General features: G+C 36.3%; 6 protein-coding genes, 10 long non-coding RNA genes and 1 other non-coding gene across 17 annotated transcripts; 7 read left to right on the plus strand and 10 right to left on the minus strand.

Moving 5' to 3' along the window:
- The first annotated feature begins 20 nt into the window (after positions 1 to 20).
- Positions 21 to 1,385, plus strand: hgh1. Its single transcript, NM_001020312.3, has 3 exons — positions 21 to 106; positions 147 to 1,099; positions 1,151 to 1,385. The coding sequence occupies exons 1-3, from the start codon at positions 89 to 91 to the stop codon at positions 1,248 to 1,250; spliced, it is 1,071 nt and encodes a 356-aa protein (NP_594883.1). The 5' UTR covers positions 21 to 88; the 3' UTR covers positions 1,251 to 1,385.
- Positions 163 to 558, minus strand: SPOM_SPNCRNA.4326. Its single transcript, NR_193687.1, has one exon. It is a non-coding gene; the product is annotated as a non-coding RNA (long non-coding RNA).
- Positions 1,386 to 1,413: 28 nt separating the features above from the next.
- On the minus strand, positions 1,414 to 1,649 carry SPOM_SPNCRNA.4327. Its single transcript, NR_193688.1, has one exon. It is a non-coding gene; the product is annotated as a non-coding RNA (long non-coding RNA).
- A 796-nt stretch (positions 1,650 to 2,445) lies between these two features.
- Positions 2,446 to 3,460, minus strand: SPOM_SPNCRNA.1054. The gene has a single exon (NR_149898.1). It is a non-coding gene; the product is annotated as a non-coding RNA, possible alternative UTR (long non-coding RNA).
- On the plus strand, positions 2,682 to 3,322 carry SPOM_SPNCRNA.4328. Its single transcript, NR_193689.1, has one exon. It is a non-coding gene; the product is annotated as a non-coding RNA (long non-coding RNA).
- On the minus strand, positions 3,442 to 4,497 carry SPOM_SPAC26F1.11 (uncharacterized protein; the record flags this gene model as incomplete). Its single annotated transcript, NM_001020313.3, has 1 exon — positions 3,442 to 4,497. The coding sequence occupies one exon, from the start codon at positions 4,495 to 4,497 to the stop codon at positions 4,180 to 4,182; it is 318 nt and encodes a 105-aa protein (NP_594884.1). The 3' UTR covers positions 3,442 to 4,179.
- On the plus strand, positions 4,200 to 5,294 carry SPOM_SPNCRNA.4329. Its single transcript, NR_193690.1, has one exon. It is a non-coding gene; the product is annotated as a non-coding RNA (long non-coding RNA).
- Positions 5,295 to 5,343: 49 nt separating this feature from the next.
- SPOM_SPNCRNA.4330 lies at positions 5,344 to 6,254 on the minus strand. Its single transcript, NR_193691.1, has one exon. It is a non-coding gene; the product is annotated as a non-coding RNA (long non-coding RNA).
- Positions 6,255 to 6,429: 175 nt separating this feature from the next.
- On the minus strand, positions 6,430 to 9,566 carry SPOM_SPNCRNA.4331. Its single transcript, NR_193692.1, has one exon. It is a non-coding gene; the product is annotated as a non-coding RNA (long non-coding RNA).
- Positions 7,669 to 9,517, plus strand: pyp1 (protein tyrosine phosphatase Pyp1; the record flags this gene model as incomplete). Its single annotated transcript, NM_001020314.3, has 1 exon — positions 7,669 to 9,517. The coding sequence occupies one exon, from the start codon at positions 7,669 to 7,671 to the stop codon at positions 9,319 to 9,321; it is 1,653 nt and encodes a 550-aa protein (NP_594885.1). The 3' UTR covers positions 9,322 to 9,517.
- Positions 9,567 to 9,711: 145 nt separating the features above from the next.
- On the minus strand, positions 9,712 to 13,177 carry gyp51 (GTPase-activating protein Gyp51). The gene has a single exon (NM_001020315.3). It carries the CDS (start codon positions 12,991 to 12,993, stop codon positions 9,898 to 9,900), a length of 3,096 nt encoding a protein of 1,031 aa, NP_594886.1. The 5' UTR covers positions 12,994 to 13,177; the 3' UTR covers positions 9,712 to 9,897.
- SPOM_SPNCRNA.4332 lies at positions 12,816 to 13,047 on the plus strand. The gene has a single exon (NR_193693.1). It is a non-coding gene; the product is annotated as a non-coding RNA (long non-coding RNA).
- Positions 13,178 to 13,195: 18 nt separating the features above from the next.
- Positions 13,196 to 16,685, plus strand: SPOM_SPAC26F1.08C (uncharacterized protein). Its single transcript, NM_001020316.3, has 2 exons — positions 13,196 to 14,028; positions 14,072 to 16,685. The coding sequence occupies exons 1-2, from the start codon at positions 13,656 to 13,658 to the stop codon at positions 16,630 to 16,632; spliced, it is 2,934 nt and encodes a 977-aa protein (NP_594887.1). The 5' UTR covers positions 13,196 to 13,655; the 3' UTR covers positions 16,633 to 16,685.
- Positions 13,214 to 16,760, minus strand: SPOM_SPNCRNA.4333. Its single transcript, NR_193694.1, has one exon. It is a non-coding gene; the product is annotated as a non-coding RNA (long non-coding RNA).
- A 185-nt stretch (positions 16,761 to 16,945) lies between these two features.
- Positions 16,946 to 18,228, minus strand: SPOM_SPAC26F1.07 (NADPH-dependent aldo-keto reductase). The gene has a single exon (NM_001020317.3). It carries the CDS (start codon positions 18,003 to 18,005, stop codon positions 17,040 to 17,042), a length of 966 nt encoding a protein of 321 aa, NP_594888.1. The 5' UTR covers positions 18,006 to 18,228; the 3' UTR covers positions 16,946 to 17,039.
- On the minus strand, positions 18,207 to 19,638 carry SPOM_SPNCRNA.1055. Its single transcript, NR_149899.1, has one exon. It is a non-coding gene; the product is annotated as a non-coding RNA, possible alternative UTR (long non-coding RNA).
- Positions 18,353 to 18,498, plus strand: SPOM_SPNCRNA.90. The gene has a single exon (NR_151286.1). It is a non-coding gene; the product is annotated as a small non-coding RNA, similar to region downstream of rps13 (non-coding RNA).
- Positions 19,639 to 19,649: the final 11 nt, after the last annotated feature.

Genomic DNA, 19,649 nt, shown 5'->3' on the forward strand with positions numbered 1-19,649 from the left:
AAATTTTACAACTTCGCATTAAACCTCTACAATTCTTAATATTACAAGAGAAAAGGCTATCGCTAGCGATCAGTAAATATTTTTATAAATGTCAGAACTTATAGAAGTAAGTGTAACTTTTGTTGCGCATGAGTTAACATAATTAGCTTGTAGGATTTTTACATGATCAAAATCCGCAGGTACGGATGTTAGCTGTTCAGCATTTGCTTCCGTACACCGCTAGGAATCATCCTCAATTTAGTATTTGGTTCCACAATGACTTTGAGCCGGTGAAAGACCTTAAGGCTCTATTGAAGGACAAGCCTCAGATTGCAAGTCAAGCTGTTACGGCTTTAGTGAATGTCTCACAAAATGAGAAAGTTCGTAAAGTGTTGATGGATGATGAATTTCTGCAGCTCATTTTTAGCATTGTGACAAACCCATTGCATGGATTGGCTGATTTGAGCTGTATGTTGTTGTGTAACTTGGCCAAGGAAGAAGACTTTGCCCGTATTTTAGATATGCAAGTTCCTTTAAGAGAGTTTTCGTTGAGTAAAAATATTATTGATCAGTTGATGGATCTTTTTGTGAAAGGAACCGATCATGGAATCAATGAGTATGCCAATTTTGATTTTTTGGCCAACGTATTTGCTGATATGACACGTTTTGAAAGGGGAAGAAAATACTTTACGACTCTTCAAGAGTATGATCATGTAATTCCAGCATCGAAATTGGTTGTTTTTACGGAGCACAAATCTTTATTGCGTCGCACCGGTGTCGCAGCCATCATTAAAAACATATCTTTTGACATCCCATTTCAGAAAGTTTTGATGGATGAAGAAGGTATTAATGTTTTGCCATATCTTTTACTTCCTTTGGCAGGTCCTGAAGAACTCAGTGAAGAGGATATGGATGGTATGTTTGACGAATTACAACTACTACCAGATGATAAGAAACGAGAGCCGGATCACTTTATTATGAAAACTTTAGTTGAAACATTGGTACTGCTTACTGCTACACGGGAGGGAAGAGAACATATGAGACGCCGTAAGGTGTACCCTATTATACGTGAATTGCACTTGAACGTGGATGATGAAGAGATTCGCGAAGTTTGTGATCAGTAAGTTTTTTTTTACAAAATGGGAAGGGATTTATTACTAATTCAAAATAGGCTTGTACAAATGTTGGTGCGTGACGAGGCACCTGAAGAACTTGAGCACATCCAAGATAACCCACCAGATGAGGATGATGTTATCGTTGAGGTGGATTAAAAAGGGAAAAATACATATTTTTTAAAAAAGATAATTTTGGGAGCCTAAAGCTCATCTTGGGGATAAATACATAGGTGTTTGATTTTGTTTTCCATTGAATGGTTGGAGAAAGAAAGAGTAGAAAGTGAAATGGAAATCACACAATAAAATATTTGGACTTTATAATTGAGAGAAAGGTGCGTTATGAAGAGCAAGAGTCCTTTAAAATCCCGAGTTTATAGTATTGTATTGCGAAATGTAGAAGAGCAAAATTAAATTATTGCAATGGGTAGGATTAGAGTATAAATTAGTAAACAGTGTATTGACAGAGAATAGAAAGTGTAAATAAATGGGTTATGCAGACAGCAGAGCACACCAAAGAAAAGGAAATAGCAAGTAGGAAAGTATCAATGGAATAAAAAAAAGAGGTAAAAATAAATGTAAGCAAATGTAAAAGGAAGCAACCGTAAAAATGAAATTAAATACAAATAATGAATGGATAAATTAATGAAAGAAGAAAGAAGCAAAAAAAATCCAAAAAAAAAAAAAAAAAAAAGTTATAATAATTAAATTAAATAAAACTAAAGAAATTAAATCACAAGGTCAATGAAATCCAGAATGAAATAAAAAATAAAAAAAATTTGTAAAAAATAAAATAAATAAAAATGAATTCACAATTTTACTAGGTTAATATATTCTTCTTCCAATGTTTGTTTACAAACTGCATTCCGATGCAAAAATAATTTTTTATTACACGTTTCCATTAGAATACGTTATTTCCATGCACTAGTAAATGGGTAGGGTCTTTTCGCCTTATTTAGGTTAAGGGATTAAAGAAAAATCTCAATATTCTATTATAATGACAATTTTTTAACTCACTATTTTATGTTTTCATCATATCATTAATCCACACAATATGTCGGTCTAACGCTATTGTCTTCAACCCCTCCCTTGTTTTGTACCACCACCATTTGCACGTTTTGTTGCTTTAAGCCACACTATGTGTTGGTTTACATTGCGCGCTATTTCATGCTAATTGGTGGTTTACATTGTATTTGGCACACGTTAGTTTTTGTGCTATTTTGCTTTTATTTGCATTATTTGCTACACTACGTTGTGCATTAATTTGCGTTACGCTACGTTTATTCTGTGCTGTACTGTGCTTTTATCTGTACAACGCTGTACTTTAACCTACACTATACGGAGATTGACTTTTGTGAGTAAACAATGAATAGACAAAATATATTTTTCGCAGAAAATTTACATTTTCTGTGAAATTGCTATTCCCATTAAAATGCATCATTTCTATTAGACGATATATGTTAGTGATGTGTTGAAGAATTACTTATCAAGTTTGTTCCCATTAAATAATATTAGGAAGCAGGCCCCTTGTGGTGGAAAAAAATAATAAAGCATTGCTATATTTAGCTTTAAAATGTTGATTACCGATATTGTTTTCTGAAAATAGTAGTCCATGTAGAAAAAGAAAAAAATGGAGAACCAAACATGCACAGAAACGAAGAAAGTGAAAAAAAAATAACAAAAAATTACAGGAGTTAGGAAAAAATAGGAGGAAAAAAAATACAAGAGAAAGGAAAAATCCAAAAATTAAAATTAGACAAAATGAACACAGAACGAATTAATTACTACAAGCAATTACGAACTATTATGATAAAAAAAAACGAATGGAAATGCAAAAAATTGAAACCATGTAGCAGATGTATGGATCTTTTCCCATCACCAAACTGCACAATGATGGTAGGGTATGTAGCCTAGCCTAAGTACAACACACATATACGGTTTATTTACTCCTTAATTAAAAGGTACATGGGACGGTGGTGAGAAGGGAGTGGAAAGAAGAAGAAAAGGAACACAGCAAACGAAACGATGGTGGAGAGCGGAATGAGGATGCAGTAGACCTTGCGCAAAGTCTAGAAGATGTGGCTGTAGTGGAAGAGCACCTGAACTCAAGCGTCTGATCAGATCCGCAGAGTAGGCGAGAGGAAAAAACAAGAGACGAGCGAGAAGTGGCTGAATAAGCAATGAATGGGAATTTAGTCAATGTTTTAATTGAAAATAAAAAAAACAAAAATCCAAGGGAAAAAATAACGCACTGGAGTGATGGTAGTATAGAGTAAAATGCAGTGGAGCGATGCGGTAGAGGAGTAAGAGGTAGGTAGTAGTACTATAAGAGAGAGAGAGGAAGGTACAGAAAATATTCTTAAAAGAACATAAATTGCAACGATGAAAAATTTATTATTCTTATAATTTCAATGTTTCCATGCAATTCAACAAACCTCTTTACTTTCCTTCAAACAAATTCCGCTCTCTCCTTATGCTACCTAATGCATCTTTACGTATGTGTATGTGTTTCGTTATTTCTTCGCTCCTACTTTATTTCAACACTATTGTATACGCATCCTCATTCGATCTCCAACGCAACTGTAAACAAATACCCATAAAGCTACACTACTGTCCCCAACATCGACAAAAACCATCTCATACAACACTATGAACCTCAACAACTCCCTATAACGCTCCCGCTCCCTCACTAACCCTTTTGTCCCTCCTCTTCCCTTATCCTCGCTCTCCTTCGCTAAACTGCTTTTCTGCAACTCGTTGTTTTTCACTCTCCTTCTACCTCAGAGATCGCATTTGCCTCTACCTTCAACTGATAGCCAATTCGGCTCCTGACAAGAGGACAAGTGACGTAACTGAAAACAGTCTCATTCGACGTCATCCCGAAACACATATAATTAGACTTCGTCACTGTGACCAATTGTTACGTCACAATTCATCAGTTGGCTGGTTTTTGCCCCCTTATCAAACGTCATGAGCTCCACCTGCTTGACAGCTCCAAACTTTACGCTATAGTGAATAAAAATGCGTAAAGGCATGGGGTTTGGGTTGTGGTTTCTCCCCTTGTTGATTGTTTCTTTGTTGTGTGTTTCTACGGGGTTTTTTTTATATTTTCAAATTTTCTTGTGTTCTTTCTACTATTACCATTCTTACTCTCCCCTTCTATTCTGCTTTCTGTTGTGATTACTTTCTTGACTGCGCTTATTGTGTTGTTTTCTTTTTTTTTTACTGATTTCGTTATTCTTCGCGGCTCTCGGTTTGCCTTATCTGATTGTACTGCATTTGAACGCAGTACCTTATTGCTATTCCCCAGAGACTTGTTTACCTTTTGGTGGACTGTCGATTGGTTCTTGCAAGTGTCCAACTTTTGGTTTGTTGGTACATTTTCTTTGGCCGTGATTATTATCATTACAACCTTTTTTTTGGAATTGAATTGCTTTTATTTTGAGGCATTCTTGGGTGGATTCTTATTGCTTCCCTGTCTGTCTTGTTGACTTGACTTGCTGACTTGTTAAGCTCAAGCCTTTTCTCTCTCTCTCAACCTTTCGTTCTTCCTTCCAAGTTTGTCTTGTCTCGCTTTCGCTGCCCCATACCCGTTTGCTATTCTTCGCATCTAGCGTTCATTTGCGAAGCGTGTCATCCTCTATATTTGTGTTGCGTGTGGTGGCCCCAATTCGTAGTTGTAGTGTGTATTGTGGTGGACGAAATCTTAGCTACACTGCCGGCCACATTTCCCGTCGACAAATTACAATTCACCGTTCTGCCATTCCTTTTGCCATTCTACTTGCATTTCATTTCCTCGTCTAACATTCACTCTTATTTCTAATTTCCAAGTATTACGCAGCTTCCGACCATCCATAAACAAAATCATCCATTTTGTTGTAGAGAAAAGAAAAGAAGGAAATCTTGGTTCAACTTTAAAATTGCCTTTGCCTTTATTTCTTGCCTTTTTCCGCTCTAACCTCTTTCCATAAAAGGCTAGCCCAATTCCACTTTTCAACCTTTTCTTGTTTCATCCTTCTAGCTACCGTTTTTCCTTTCTACTGTACTGACTTAGTTGGTTCCCACCTTTTTCTATAGTTTCGGAAACGATTCACCTATTTTCCCAATTTCTTTTTTATTTCACTCCAGTACTTGTTGTGGCTGCACAGTCTACATTTCCCGTACTTTCTCTCTATACAAATCCAGATTTGAAGTTTGTATAAACATATATAAATATAATTTTGTTTATATTTATTATATTTGCGCATACATATATATATATATATAAGGCTCGCTTTCTCTACCCCTTTACTTACGTACTCACACACCCTTCCTCTGCGCTCCTCTTCACTCCACTGCGTTATAGCCACAGCGTCGCATTTTTGTGTTAACTCACTTAAGCTTTTATCCCCATTGTTCCTGTGTTTTTCCTCTTTAACGCCATTGCGCCTAAGCTTTTTTAGCGCACACGTTATTCCTGCTTAAACTCGTTTCTCTTCATCCATTCGTCCTTCTGGATCTCGTTGCGCTCCCTTTCATTGGTTGCTTGTTCGATCCGAGGGTTGGTTAATTTGATAGCCTACTTGTACTCAATTGTTACTTTGTCTGGTTGATCTATTTGATCTGTTACTTGTCGTTGGCTTTTTTTTTTTTCTTTCTTACCCGGGGGACTATTAAGTGATATCATTGTTTGGTGCTCCAAGATATACCTATTTCTACTTCTTCTTCTCTTTCTACATATCGCTCGCTCGTCCTCTCCCTTCCTCCTCTTAACCCTTTACTTGCTCCCAATCCTTTTTATCTTTTGGGTTTCCTGTTTAAACGTTGGGTAAAGTATAAGATTGGATCTTATTTTCATCGTCGTTTTGTTGGATCGTATGAAAAATTTTACCTTGGTTCGTCGCTCAGTCCTTGCTCTGATCGTTTGGTAAAAATCAAAAATCGTTAGACTTGATTTCGTTGACGTTTAGTGCGTTTAATTCTCTTTCTTAGATTTTTTCCTCCATCCTTCATCTCGTCAACAGTTCTCTCTGTTGTCTCTCCACCGCTATACGTAGCTTTTAAAAGTCGTTTGTTTCATTACCTGCGCCCATCTTTTCTTTTCTAAACTTTAACTCAAAGTGAATAAATAGGAAGAACTAGTCTTTTTTCCTTCCATAAAAGAGCACCAGATATATCGTTGAATCGCCGTGCTTTTTCTATTTGCTTCATTTTTTTATCCCGTACGATGCAAAATAGTTAATTTCTTCAACTTTTCTCAACTTTTGTTTCACCACTTCTTTCTCTCAATTGGGTTAGATTTTTCTCCTTTTACATTTTTTTTATACCTCCCTCTTTTTTTTTCTTGTTTCCTTTTCGTTGATATTTTCATATTTTCGGAATTCTCCTTTTCTAGTTATCCTATTTCTCGTTTCATCATTTTCTTTGTCTTTTCTCAAAAAGGTGTACTCTTGGGTTTCTTTCCACAGTGTAGTATCGCTTTTTTTGAACCTTTGAAGAGCTCATATATTCCTTTCCCTTGAGTTTTTCGGATTAAGTTTTGAATTTTTTTCCCATTTTCTTCATTGCTTTACCGTTTGTTTTCACTTCACTTTGGGGTCTTGGTGGTTACTTGTCTATTGTTTTTTTTGTGGGGTTCTGCATTCTGAATAGTTCTGTTTCTTTTTTTCTGAACTCATCTGTCTAAGTATTCACCATTCATTTGGTTTATTTACAGACGTGTGCTCTGTAATTTTCATCCTTAGTTGACCTTACGTTTTTGCTAGTTTGTTGCATCAACGTGCTTTTGGTTCCCCCCTTTAGCTTTGAATACGCTTCTGACTTTTAAATTGGGTTTTCTGTTTTGTAGGAAAATTATTCCATTGTCATTACATTTCAATTAGCCTCTACCTCTTTTCGTTCCTCGATCTCCTACTTGTATACTTTTCTGCACTTTGACAAACTGCAACTTATAATATTTCTTATACCCTCTATCTTATATTTTTGTTCAGTCTGGTTACTGTTTTCGTGCGTGTGCCCTACCTTTTTGCATTTTCTACTAAATACGAAATAATTTCTTAAATAGTGTTGCTTTTTGCAATCTTGCACTGTGCACTCACAAGCAGTATTTTTATTTTCCTCTTAAAATCGCTTGACCTTTGAAGTGACGATTCATTAATCCGTTAATTTTTAAGGATTCCCCCTTTTTATTCTCATATTTGCATAGTACTGATTCAAACCCATTCTTTGAATTGGATACTCCTCATCCCCTCTAAAACTCTTCCATCTTTATTTTCTGCAGAAAGTTTGAATTGAAAAACTTTTTTCATCTCAGACTTGATTTGAATCTTCTCTTGTTTCCTTCTATATTTTACTAATTTTATTGCCAAATTTTGCGTTAATTCTTTCCTTTTTAGAACCCTGGATTTTCCGTAATTTTGATATTTCCTATCCATTCATTATTTTGCTTTCGGCCTTCAAAACTTGTGCTATCCAATATTTGTATTTTATTTAAGAAGTCTGAATTTTTTTTTACTTTTTTACTTTTTTTTTTAATCATCTCTGCTTCTTTTTTAAGGCCAAATATTCTTAATACAAAACATTCATCTAAAAAACCACGATGAATTTTTCAAACGGTTCAAAATCGTCTACTTTTACAATTGCTCCTTCGGGTTCATGTATTGCTTTACCTCCTCAGCGGGGTGTAGCAACGAGTAAGTATGCTGTTCATGCTTCTTGCCTCCAAGAATATCTCGACAAGGAAGCTTGGAAGGATGACACATTGATCATCGACCTTCGTCCCGTATCCGAGTTTTCCAAATCTAGAATTAAGGGCTCCGTCAATCTTTCTTTACCTGCAACCTTAATTAAGCGTCCTGCCTTTTCGGTCGCGCGTATCATCAGCAATCTTCACGACGTCGACGACAAGAGAGATTTTCAAAACTGGCAAGAGTTTTCATCCATTCTTGTTTGTGTTCCTGCTTGGATTGCTAACTACGTAACGAACGCTGAGGTAATTGGTGAAAAATTTAGAAAAGAATCCTATTCTGGTGACTTCGGTATTTTAGATTTAGACTATTCGAAAGTCTCGGGCAAGTATCCATCTGTGATTGACAACTCTCCTGTAAAAAGTAAATTAGGTGCTTTGCCTAGCGCTCGCCCCAGATTGTCTTACTCTGCTGCTCAAACTGCTCCTATCTCTTTGTCCAGCGAAGGCTCCGATTACTTCTCTCGTCCTCCTCCCACTCCTAATGTTGCCGGTTTGTCTTTAAATAACTTTTTCTGTCCTCTACCTGAGAACAAGGACAACAAATCTTCTCCATTTGGCAGTGCTACAGTCCAGACACCCTGCTTACACAGTGTGCCCGATGCTTTTACCAATCCAGATGTTGCGACCCTCTACCAGAAGTTCTTGCGCCTGCAATCATTGGAGCATCAACGTCTAGTTTCTTGTTCGGATCGTAATTCTCAGTGGAGTACCGTTGATTCATTGAGTAATACATCGTATAAGAAAAACAGATATACCGACATTGTTCCTTACAATTGTACTCGTGTGCATTTGAAAAGAACTAGCCCTTCAGAGCTCGATTATATCAATGCTTCCTTTATCAAAACTGAAACTTCAAATTACATCGCTTGCCAAGGTTCTATTTCTCGTTCTATTAGCGATTTCTGGCACATGGTATGGGACAATGTGGAGAATATAGGCACTATTGTTATGCTTGGTTCATTGTTCGAGGCTGGCCGCGAAATGTGTACTGCATATTGGCCAAGTAATGGTATTGGAGATAAACAAGTGTATGGAGATTACTGTGTCAAACAAATTTCGGAGGAAAATGTCGATAATTCTCGATTCATTTTGCGAAAGTTTGAAATTCAGAATGCCAATTTTCCTTCAGTTAAAAAAGTACATCACTATCAATATCCTAATTGGTCTGATTGTAATTCTCCTGAAAACGTGAAATCTATGGTTGAGTTCTTAAAATATGTGAACAACTCTCACGGATCAGGAAATACTATTGTGCACTGCTCTGCCGGTGTTGGTCGGACAGGAACCTTTATTGTACTAGATACGATCCTACGCTTCCCAGAAAGCAAACTTTCTGGTTTCAATCCTTCTGTCGCCGATTCTTCAGACGTCGTTTTCCAGTTGGTTGATCATATCCGAAAGCAGCGGATGAAGATGGTTCAAACCTTCACACAATTTAAATATGTGTATGACTTGATCGATTCTTTGCAAAAATCTCAAGTTCATTTCCCGGTTTTAACATGAAATTTTTGACTGGATTTTTCTTGGCAATATATATTCGTGTTTTAATCGATTCCTTTATTTCTTGTACTTGTAAAGTGTCTTTTTTTTTACATTTGCATTTGAATTTACTGTCAATGTTTGTGAAATTCAGTTGCTTTAATCACGTTGTCTTTTATTTCAAAAAGTATATTTGAGAACTAGGCTTTTTAATGATATCTTTTTTTCTCTTAAATTTTCTTTTTAGAACTTTGTAAACCTATTTTTTGTACAAGATAAAGTCATCAAACTGATAATAACCTTGTATTATTTTCAGATGCTTTTTAAAATTTATTACTCGATTTCTTTAGGCAGAAATATAGAGTTTAAGCGAAGTGGTCGTGATCAAGAGCAATAGAATTCTTTCTTCACTGATTAAAGGTGAGACGATTCATTAAATATACATTCATTTGAACTATCGTTTGTATGTTTTTAAGTAAGACAAACTTGCAGGAACAAAGATTTTTTATAATACACATTAAACGTAACTCAATATAAATAAATTATTATGGCAATCATTAGGATGCAGATATTCCAATAGTACCTAGAATGCTTTTATATTCACTTTGTCTTTATGCGGTTCATAAGCTGACTCCATTTTTGTAAAGCCATCATATGGTCCTCGTCTAAAACGGCCAAGTTAACTTTAGTTTCAGCAAGCTGCTTTTCTTTTCTAAAGATTTCATCTTCGAGAGACTGACTTTCAACCATAATTTCTAAATTCTCAGCAATGATTGCTTCCATATCTCCTTGAAATGCCTGCTCTATTTCTGACTTTTGCTTAGCAAGTTGACTATTTAAGGATGCAATTTCGGATTTTAATGATGCTTGTTCAACAGTTTGATTTTTTAGATACATTTTTTCTTTCAGTAGTAGAGCGGACATGTTCTCATGTTCAACTTGCAAATTTGCCATTGAATCTGACAACATGATAAAATGCTCATTTAAAGATTTGTGCCTATTACGCATTTCTTCAAGAGAAGAGTCTAGCTCATGCTCCGATTTAAGTAAAATGTCATATTCATTTCCGTATCGATCCAAGACATCCGGCTGAATTTCGAAAGAGAAAGCAGTTTTTACAAACAAAGATGTATCATAATTCTCGCCTTCTTGAGTCTCCTTAAAGGCCAAAAAAATGTCTTCCTTAAGGTAACTAATCAGCCTATCCATATTGAGTTTCAGCAGGCTCTCTTGACTGTGACTTAGCAACGCAAGCCCAAAATTGAAGAGTATACCTGGACCATACAGAAATAAAATATCATACAGATGAGCAACGACTTCTAAAGGAAATTTATAGGCAAACAAGGTTAAAAACCATTCTGAAGCATACGAACATGTTTTGATGTCTTGACGCTTAAAATGAATTGCCAGAGATGGCATATAATCTTCCACCAGACGCGTGAATTGGTGTAAAACACGACTTAATCCTCTCATTTCTGAAGAAAAAATATTTTGCAAATGATAGTTTTTGAATAAAAAGACAAGTAAGGCAAATGCTTGAGGCGCTGGTAAGTGCATAAGTAAAGCACCTGCGATCCATGACATTCCTTGGGTATAGCCAACTTGTGGTAAGACAATAGCAAGAGACCGTAGGACACGATGCAAATTAGCGGTAGATTCTGCTATGTTATCTGTAGGTTCTAGCTGTTGACGATTGGAAAAAAAGTGACTTAAAATTTCAGGAGCAAACGTTCTGTCAAGATCTTTACGTATTGCTTTATCTGAATCACAGTTCTTAATGCTTAAAGATGAATACTGCATTTCATAATCATATGATGTCCAAGAAGATATAGTCTTCCATACAACAGTATGGACTGTGTGAGAATTGTGCATCAAAATCAAATTTCGGAATTCATCAAAACATTCATCGAGAACAAAGAGTGGGTTTTGAATGAAGTTCGATAATAGGGTAAATACCTGGTTTGATACGGTAGAAGACTGACTCTGAAGATACTCTAAAATTTCTAACTTTTGAGCATCGCCGATAGATCTTGGTTTTGAAATAAAAACGCTTTCAAGATATGAAGATATAACCCTTGGTGACTTATCACTAGGATACCGAAGTGGATTGAGCCAGGAAGAAACTGCTGTTGAAAAAGGAGATGTGGAATTATTGTGTGCCGATCTGCTTTTTGTTTTTACATGATTCGTCGAAAGCGAAGTTCCGGGACTGAAAGCAGTGTTCTTTTTCCCAACTTCGTCTTTAATAGTTTCGGGAACCTGGTTTTGTAACTTTTTTATTGTTTGAATGACTTCAATGGTCTCAGATGAAGCATCTAACACATGAGAAGGGGGTTCAGAATTTGAAAGATTATTCGTGTCTAAAGGCAAGCTCGATGTACTATTTGTACCATCCTTCGGATGCGGTTCTTGGGACCCAGATGCAGAAAGTTCATCATTTCGTTGATTAGAATTGAGAAATATAGTAGAGGATGAGGCAACAATAGGCGTTGGAGCTTCAAGCGGATCATCCTGTGTCGCTATTTTTTCTTCATTCAAAGTAATAGCATCCTCTGAAGACTTCAAAACAAAAACATGTACATTTGCTTTATGATCATTGTCGGAAGCCCCAGATTCATTCTTTGCCGTCTCATTTTCTTTACCAGCAACAGGTTCACTTTCCACATTTTCAGGAAGATGATCGAGAGTCAAATCATTGAAAGTTTCAGTAAGTGAATTCGTTTGCTCTTCGTTAAAAATAGAGGTGTCGTTTTGTGAATCAAGAGCAACGCCGGGTTTTTCGGTGGTTGAAGACGAGTTAACTATCGAAGATGTCTCTTTGAATCCCGAAACAGTATCAGAATTAGGCCCATTCTGTTCAATAAATACAGAATTCGATATATCAGCTTCTTCCCCAAAATCTTCTTTGCCGACAAAGATCATTTTTCCTTTGACTAACCTTGAAGTCTGGTCTTCGTCAGCCACAGAAAGCTGGTGTTCATTCTCAATTTCGTTTACATCTTCAAACTCATTGACATTCGTATCATCGTCATCGGAATAAGATTCTTCTTGTTGCCTCAAATCATTTGGCTCATTAAATTCATGTACAGACTTCACCTCATCTTTCAAATCTTCAGGAGCCAAATTACCTGTCTCATCAAGATCGCGCTGAGATTCAGGCTCATTATCTAAACCTTCAGAAGGAAACCCGCTTCTTTCACCTACATCTTCATTACCAAGAGTAGCAGTTTCATTAACTTCGTTAACAGGTTCCTCGGTTGATTCACTATTGTCCTTTCCTAAAGTATTTACATCGGATATGTCAGCAGCAACAGAAAATTCATTTACCGAAGCATCCTCATCTGTATTTGTTGTGTTATTTTGTTCTTCAACGCTTTGCTGACTATGAGAATCGCGCGAATATTCGTCTTGCATATCTGGTATTTCAGGTTCATTAGGTATACTATCCGCAAACGAATTGTCTATTTCCGCTTCATCATCTTCATTAGAAAATTCACTATACTCATCTTCAAAATTCATTTGCATCACGTTTTGTGTGCTAAAGAAATTTAAATCCGGGCTGGTACCAGTGCCGTCTTCAACAGCGATATCATCTGTGCTCTCTTGATCTTTCGCTTCTTCTTCTCTAATTATTTTCACATTTTCCTTCTCATAAGAGGATTGTACCTCTCTCTCATTAGCTTCAGTGAATGCCATAATTAAAATGTCGAAGAGGTTGATGTTTTGAAACGTAAGAAGAATGCGAAATTAGTCGTCGAAAGAAGAGAATTAAAAAAAGTAAATATAAATTATTCTAACAGCGACCAAATTAATCAGATTTAAACTTAATCCTCATGCTAAAGTGTCTGCTACCGATATGGTACAGGTGGTAGGAAACGTTAAGTCAATCTTGTAAATACGACTGGTTGTATCAAATTCGCAAAATGTCAAAATCGACGTTAAGCATATGAGTTTTCTATCAATAGATATTAAAAAGTTCTAATATTAATATAAAGCTACTACTAAACCAACTCGAACTCAGAAAAAGGCTTCCTGACGCCGCGGTTTGTCCTCGTCAACTTTTAAAGGCTGACGTGAAAGGAGTTTGCGAATCCCAGACAATACTGAAGAAATTGCATACTTGTTTTTGTTGGGCTCTTTGGTAGTTTTTTGATATACTGCTGGGTTTGCTTGAAAACCCCATCACTGATTTTAAAATTGGCTGCTCTAGGCCTTTTCATCTTCCGCAATCGTCAATATTTAAAAATTCCCAATATCTACGTCCTGCCTATTTGAAATTGTAGATATAGATTTTATTACTAGAAATTTTTGTGAAGGAAAAGCGATTCGGTTGTTTTATGTGCAACTAATTGCCGGTTATGAATTTCCACCATGGCTGGACTTTTCACAAGTTAAGGAAGAACGAGCATTTTTTAAAGTATTCAGCTATTTTTTACTCTTTATTAAAACCAGTCGTCGCACTCTTTGCATGTCAATGTCTTGTACTAATTCGACCGCTGGCTCGAAAGATCGGTAGCTTTCCATTTTTAATTCTTACATTTCATACTCTATTTTATCCAATTCAAAACACTGTAGGAGCACAATTTGAGGTGATAGGACAGTCGCTGATGGGTACAGCTGTTGGGGTTACTTGGGGAATTATTACAAAACTATTTGCGACTGCAGCAAACAGAAATCATGGGGATGGTTCACCAATCTTGGCGACTTCACTTGCATTAGCATCATTTATTTGTATGTAATTTTAGCTATGCTCAGTCACTAACATTTATCTTAGCTGCCTACATACGCAGTCGATATGGTTACAGATTCTTTTGTATTATATGGATCTTCATCGATTGCTTTTTATTGACAAGAGACCCTTTTGAAAAAACAATTGCTAAGTCTTTTTACATAAGTCTTGTCTATCCCTCATTGATCGCGGCTGGAGTTGTTTCATTAGTCACTATTTTGGTTCCTCCTATGCGAATGGCTTCAGACTTGGTGGGTCAGTCAGGACTAGATCATTTAAATAAGATCATGCAAAGCTTGAATTTCTCCGTAGAAAATTTCTTTCCTTCAGATGAATCTGTTTCCTTTTCTTCATCCTCTTCTGTTATTAAGCGAATGTTTAAGGAACATGAATCTGTCTTGAGAAACAGCATGGATGATTTCCATACGGCTATTAGCAGTTCCGAAATTGAACTTAATTATTCAAATGTTTCTGTAAGCACTTTGAAACTACTAGAACCGAAATTTGAGAGAATTACGCTTGCGATGTCTGCGCAGCTTGCAGCATCCTTCACATTATACGAGACTTACAACTTTAGCATCTATAAAAATCAAGATAAAGAAGTTGAAGGTGATATCCGTGTTTCTGAACTTCGCTTTTCATTACCCGAATCCACAGAGGTGCAGCAAAAAAGAAATATTTTTACTCCACAATATCAATTGCACATAAACGGTTCTCTGAGAGCTAAAGTAAGGCCAAAGGATAGCAAGGACAGGATTGTCAATTTATCAAATTTATATTTCTCAAATGTCGATCATATGTCTTCATTGATATTGGGTAGCTTAAAGTTGGCTCATGCTATTATGAAATGGTTGGTTTCCGACGTTGAACATATACCGGATGAACGACTTAGGGAATGCATTGAATCTCTCCAAGAAATAGATTCAAAAGAGGAAAACTTGATGACTGAAATCTTTTGTACAGCTTTTAAGGAGACCAAAAAAGTTAACGATTTTGGTGGTTTCGAAGAAATTGAAGATGAAGAGGAAGTACTCGTTATCGCATATTACCTATTTAATCTATTTGAAGTTGCCAGAGAGGTAAAGAATTTGCTGCTGCTATTAGAAGGCTTGAAAGCCCAGCGGCATAATAAACCTAAACTGTTTTTTCGAAAATTCAATCTGAGTCTTTTTGATAAACAAAAATATGCTAATTATGCTATCTCCGCTCTTTTGACTCATTTCACAGCTGGAGACGCAGATAAATGCGACGATGAAGCGCCTGATGATGCCAGTGGTGAGGAAGATGATTCACCTAAAGTTTTAAATGATCAATCGTTTTTCGACTCTGTAAGATATCCGTTAAAATTTTTTTTAAGAAAGATGCGTCGGAAATGCTGGCGTGTTTATCATTTCACTGCACGCTCGAAAGATGTTAGATATGGACTCAAAATGGCGATTGGAATTGGTTTGTTAAGTATTGTTGCCTTTCAAAAATCGACTGCTGCTCGTTACACTCTTTGGAACGGACAGTGGTCCTTGATTTCAACGCTTTTTGTACTTGAAGTGACGGTATCAACGACATTGCGAGTTGGTTTATTTCGTACCCTTGGCACCTTATCGGGTGCTGTGTATGCTTATGCTGCTTGGGAGGTCAGCCAAGGATGGAGTTACGCGATAGCTACATTGACATTTGCCATCTCATGGGTTTCTTGCTATGTCAAGTATAACACCGAATACTCTGGTATAGCTACTGTATTCAACATTACGTTTCCTCCTATCCTTTATGGATCTTACCTTAAAACCTCAACGATTTCTCCATTCCATCTAGCCTGTATCCGTTTTATAGTCGTCAATGTTGGGATAGGCATGGCTATAGTAGTCAACATAGTGGTTTTTCCATATTTGGCCCGCCGTGTTTTGAAATATAAGCTCGGGCAAGCTTCTTTATTAAGTTTGAAACAATACACAACACTGTCAGACTACTTGCTGAGTCGTAATTTATATACTAACCTAACGATATGTGAAGGCTATAAAAAGCAAATATCCTCCTTATTAGTTACTGCGAGAAAGTTGCTACAATTGGTGAATATGGAATTTAACCTTAAAGGACCATTTCCTGTTGGAATATACAACGACTTAATTATCAAATTGGAAAATTTGGGTATACGTTTGGTTGTGCTTAATAGAGTGCGCTCACGATTTGGTCTATATTTATATTATGATGTGGTTAAGAACATGATAGATTATCGTAAAGACCTAATTGTTTCGATGACATTGACTTTTTATATCTTATATAACAGTATTATGTCAAAAGCGCCTATTCCCTATTTTGTTCCCTCTTGTCGGCAGGCTCTATGGAATCTCAGACTGGCTATTGAAGAAGAAGGAAAAAGGAGATTTGTTACTAATGGCGGAATTTTAGCGCAAGGTGCAGGTAGCGATGGAGTTGCAAAGGACGTACCCGAAAACCATTCCTGGTTACCTGCCCAAAAAAATTTCTTCTTATATTATGTTGAATGTCAAGTTATAGGGGACATCGTTACTGACTTGGAATATTCGATATCGCTGGTCCGAAGAATCAATGGCGAAAAAGAAAATGAAACGATTGGGAAGAAAATGGCGTAGACATGTAGAATATAATAATGACAATACAATCTGTACATTAACAACGTTTCTGTTTGCGAAGGTACGTATGTATTCATAAAGTTTTGTGTAATCATGAATAAACAGCGCAAGTCAATGGGCGCGTTCGCATTATAAAAAGAGAACACTTTAAAAGAAGAAAAATACTAAGGAAAAAGAGATAATCGAAAGTTTCAATATTTGAATTAACAAATTTGTTTAATTCTTCAAGGAAATATTTAAATACTAAGAAACCATTCTTCTACAATCTCACGAGTGTCGTTTAGATTACCTACACATCTCTATTCGATCACAATTCCTACTCACACATTGACAATAAGGTGTAATTAAAAAAAATCTATTGAAATGATTCATAAGTTGATATTCATAATTATCATAGCCAAAGATCTTTAAGTACGACCGTCTTCCAAGCCGGCAAAAACAGGTTCATTGCTAAAAGTAGCTTGGTTAAAACGGGCACGAATACCGATACTATTAATTTCGTCCATATCCTCCTTGGTGAGAGGAATGTATTTGAAGTTAGACTTGATACGTTGTTCATTAACGGATTTGGGAATTACAGAAGTACCACGGGTAATTGCCCAAGAAACAGCAATAGTGGCTCCAGTTACACCTTCACCTTTAGACTTGGCAATCTTTTGAATGGTCTCGTGTTCAATAAGCTTGGGAATCTTACTTTCGTAAATGGTGTTTTGATTGCCAAAAGGTGAGTAGGCGGTGACGTGGATACCAAGCTTCTTATGCTTTTCGACAAATTCAGTTTGAGGTAAGAAGGGATGAAGCTCCATTTGATGAACGGCTGGCTTAACCTTGGCAACCTTTAAGATACGCTCCAAGTTTGTATCGTTGAAGTTGGAAAGACCAATGTGACGTACCTTGCCAGTTTCCAAAAGCTTCTCCATTGCCTTCCAGGTTTCCTCAATGGGGTTTTTCTCGTAAATGAGATTTCCATCCTTGTCTTTGGGGAATTTATCCTCACCAGTCTTAAAGCTGACAGGCCAATGGATAAGATATTCATCCAAGTAGTCTAACTTTAAGTCTTTCAATGTCTTCTCTAAAGCCTTGGGAACTGCCTCGGGAGCGTGAGCATTACACCAAAGCTTCGAGGTAACCCAAATGTCCTTGCGAGGAACACCACTCTCTTTAATGCCATCACCTACTTCATCCTCGTTACCGTAGATGGCTGCTGCATCAATATGGCGATAGCCATATTGTAAGGCAGTCTTTACGGCATTTTTAGTTTGATTGGGCTCCGATCTCCAGGTACCCAATCCCAAACCGGGGATTTTGCTGCCATCAGCAAGTGTGAAATGAACGTTTTGAGCGTTTTCGAAATACTTTTGTTCAGCAGACATGATTCAAAGTAATGAGATTAAAAAATGTATAAAAAAATGGAGAAATATGAAGAAAAAAACAAAAGCCGACAAGATATATACTCGTTAAAAAATAATATAGATTTCAACTAATTAAAACGACAACAAACAGAAATCGCAAGTACACAATCGAGATTTCAAATACTTTGGAATGTTCGTTTCTACACAAAAATCAGGTCCAACTTCCAAATTAATGTCGTATAGTAGAGTTAGGAAAAGAGCGATTCTCGACACTATATATACATTTTGTCTAGTCGGAAGATTCCACTCTATCATGCAAACATGACGTCACCTCCTCTTAAACGCAAAGTTAAACCGAACGAAAAAGAAAGCTTGGATAGAGGGGGAAGAAGGATGGACGAGGCCAGAGCTTTTCAACGCATCTTAAAGAAAGAATAACGAGATTGTTAGAATCCACAAAACATCGCTTTTGTTCGTGAGTTTAGACAACTTTTGAAGTGTGTGTTTGATTAGGATGCGTCGCTTAGTGTGTCTTAGTACGATTATACGATGCATGCGATCGGGTACGAATGGATTGCGAATTTTCTCGCACAGGTAGTCATTATAAGTTAGATGCAATAAGCTCATTCATTAAGTTTGCACAATTTTATAACGCAATAGTGCGTGGCAATAAACAAATATATCGAATTATTACGAATTTCGGTATTCAAAATCTGGGTTTGTTTAGGATGGGTTTAGAAGAGGCGAAATGGATGAATGAAGGACGGGAAAGAAAAATTATTTATGTCCTATTGACGAGAATATAAAAACCAATGGAGCTATGAAGGGAAAGAAGGGCTAAAATGACGAATGAGCTTTTTACGGCTAAAAACCAGAAAACCTGAATAATAGAATATGTTATTTTACTATACAGGTATGGGTTCTGATCAAGATAGGAAGGTAATTAATAAAAATAGAAGGATAGAAAAGTAAATATGCATCTTGAAAGTATTTTCTTTTAGTAATTGAATAAGAAAGTTAATCAAAATTTCCAATAACAAGGAAGTTTGGGATGTAAATGATTTATTTTGTTTCCCTTAGTGAGATAAGTAGTAATGTACAATTCTTTGGATTATTCAATACTTACATCAATGTTTCCAGAATCATGAACAATTTTTATATTTATGAACCTTTCTTTGTCATCTAATTTCGCCATCAAAGAGGTAAAATAGAATTCTTAAGGAAAGGGTTTGTCATGGAATGATGGATCACACAGATAGCTTTTTTTTTTAACAGGTACTTTATACATGGAAAGGAATGCATAAGAGAAAAGGACGAAGGTTAGTAGAATATTACAAAAAAAAGGAAAGAAAAGGAAAATGAGGAAAAAGAAAAGAAAAGAACATGAACTAACTAAGAGTGATGGATGGACGATTTTGTAGAGAAACATGCGTACCTACTAGTTTCAATTGAATGTGAAATGTCATTGTCGTAGAGTAAAAAGCAATAGTAGTATCCAAAAGCATACCAATTTCATCATCAATGTTTTTGATAATAAAAATATGCTTCATTACATCCTTGTAAAGAAGGGTTGTTTGCTTTCTAATCCTTGCAATGTATTCTGTTTTTTTTTTTTTTTGTTGAATACTTTTTGTTTTCTACTGTGCATAGAAAATGGACTACTAG

This window comes from Schizosaccharomyces pombe (genome assembly GCF_000002945.2).
Source record: "Schizosaccharomyces pombe strain 972h- genome assembly, chromosome: I".
Lineage (NCBI taxonomy): Eukaryota > Fungi > Ascomycota > Schizosaccharomycetes > Schizosaccharomycetales > Schizosaccharomycetaceae > Schizosaccharomyces > Schizosaccharomyces pombe.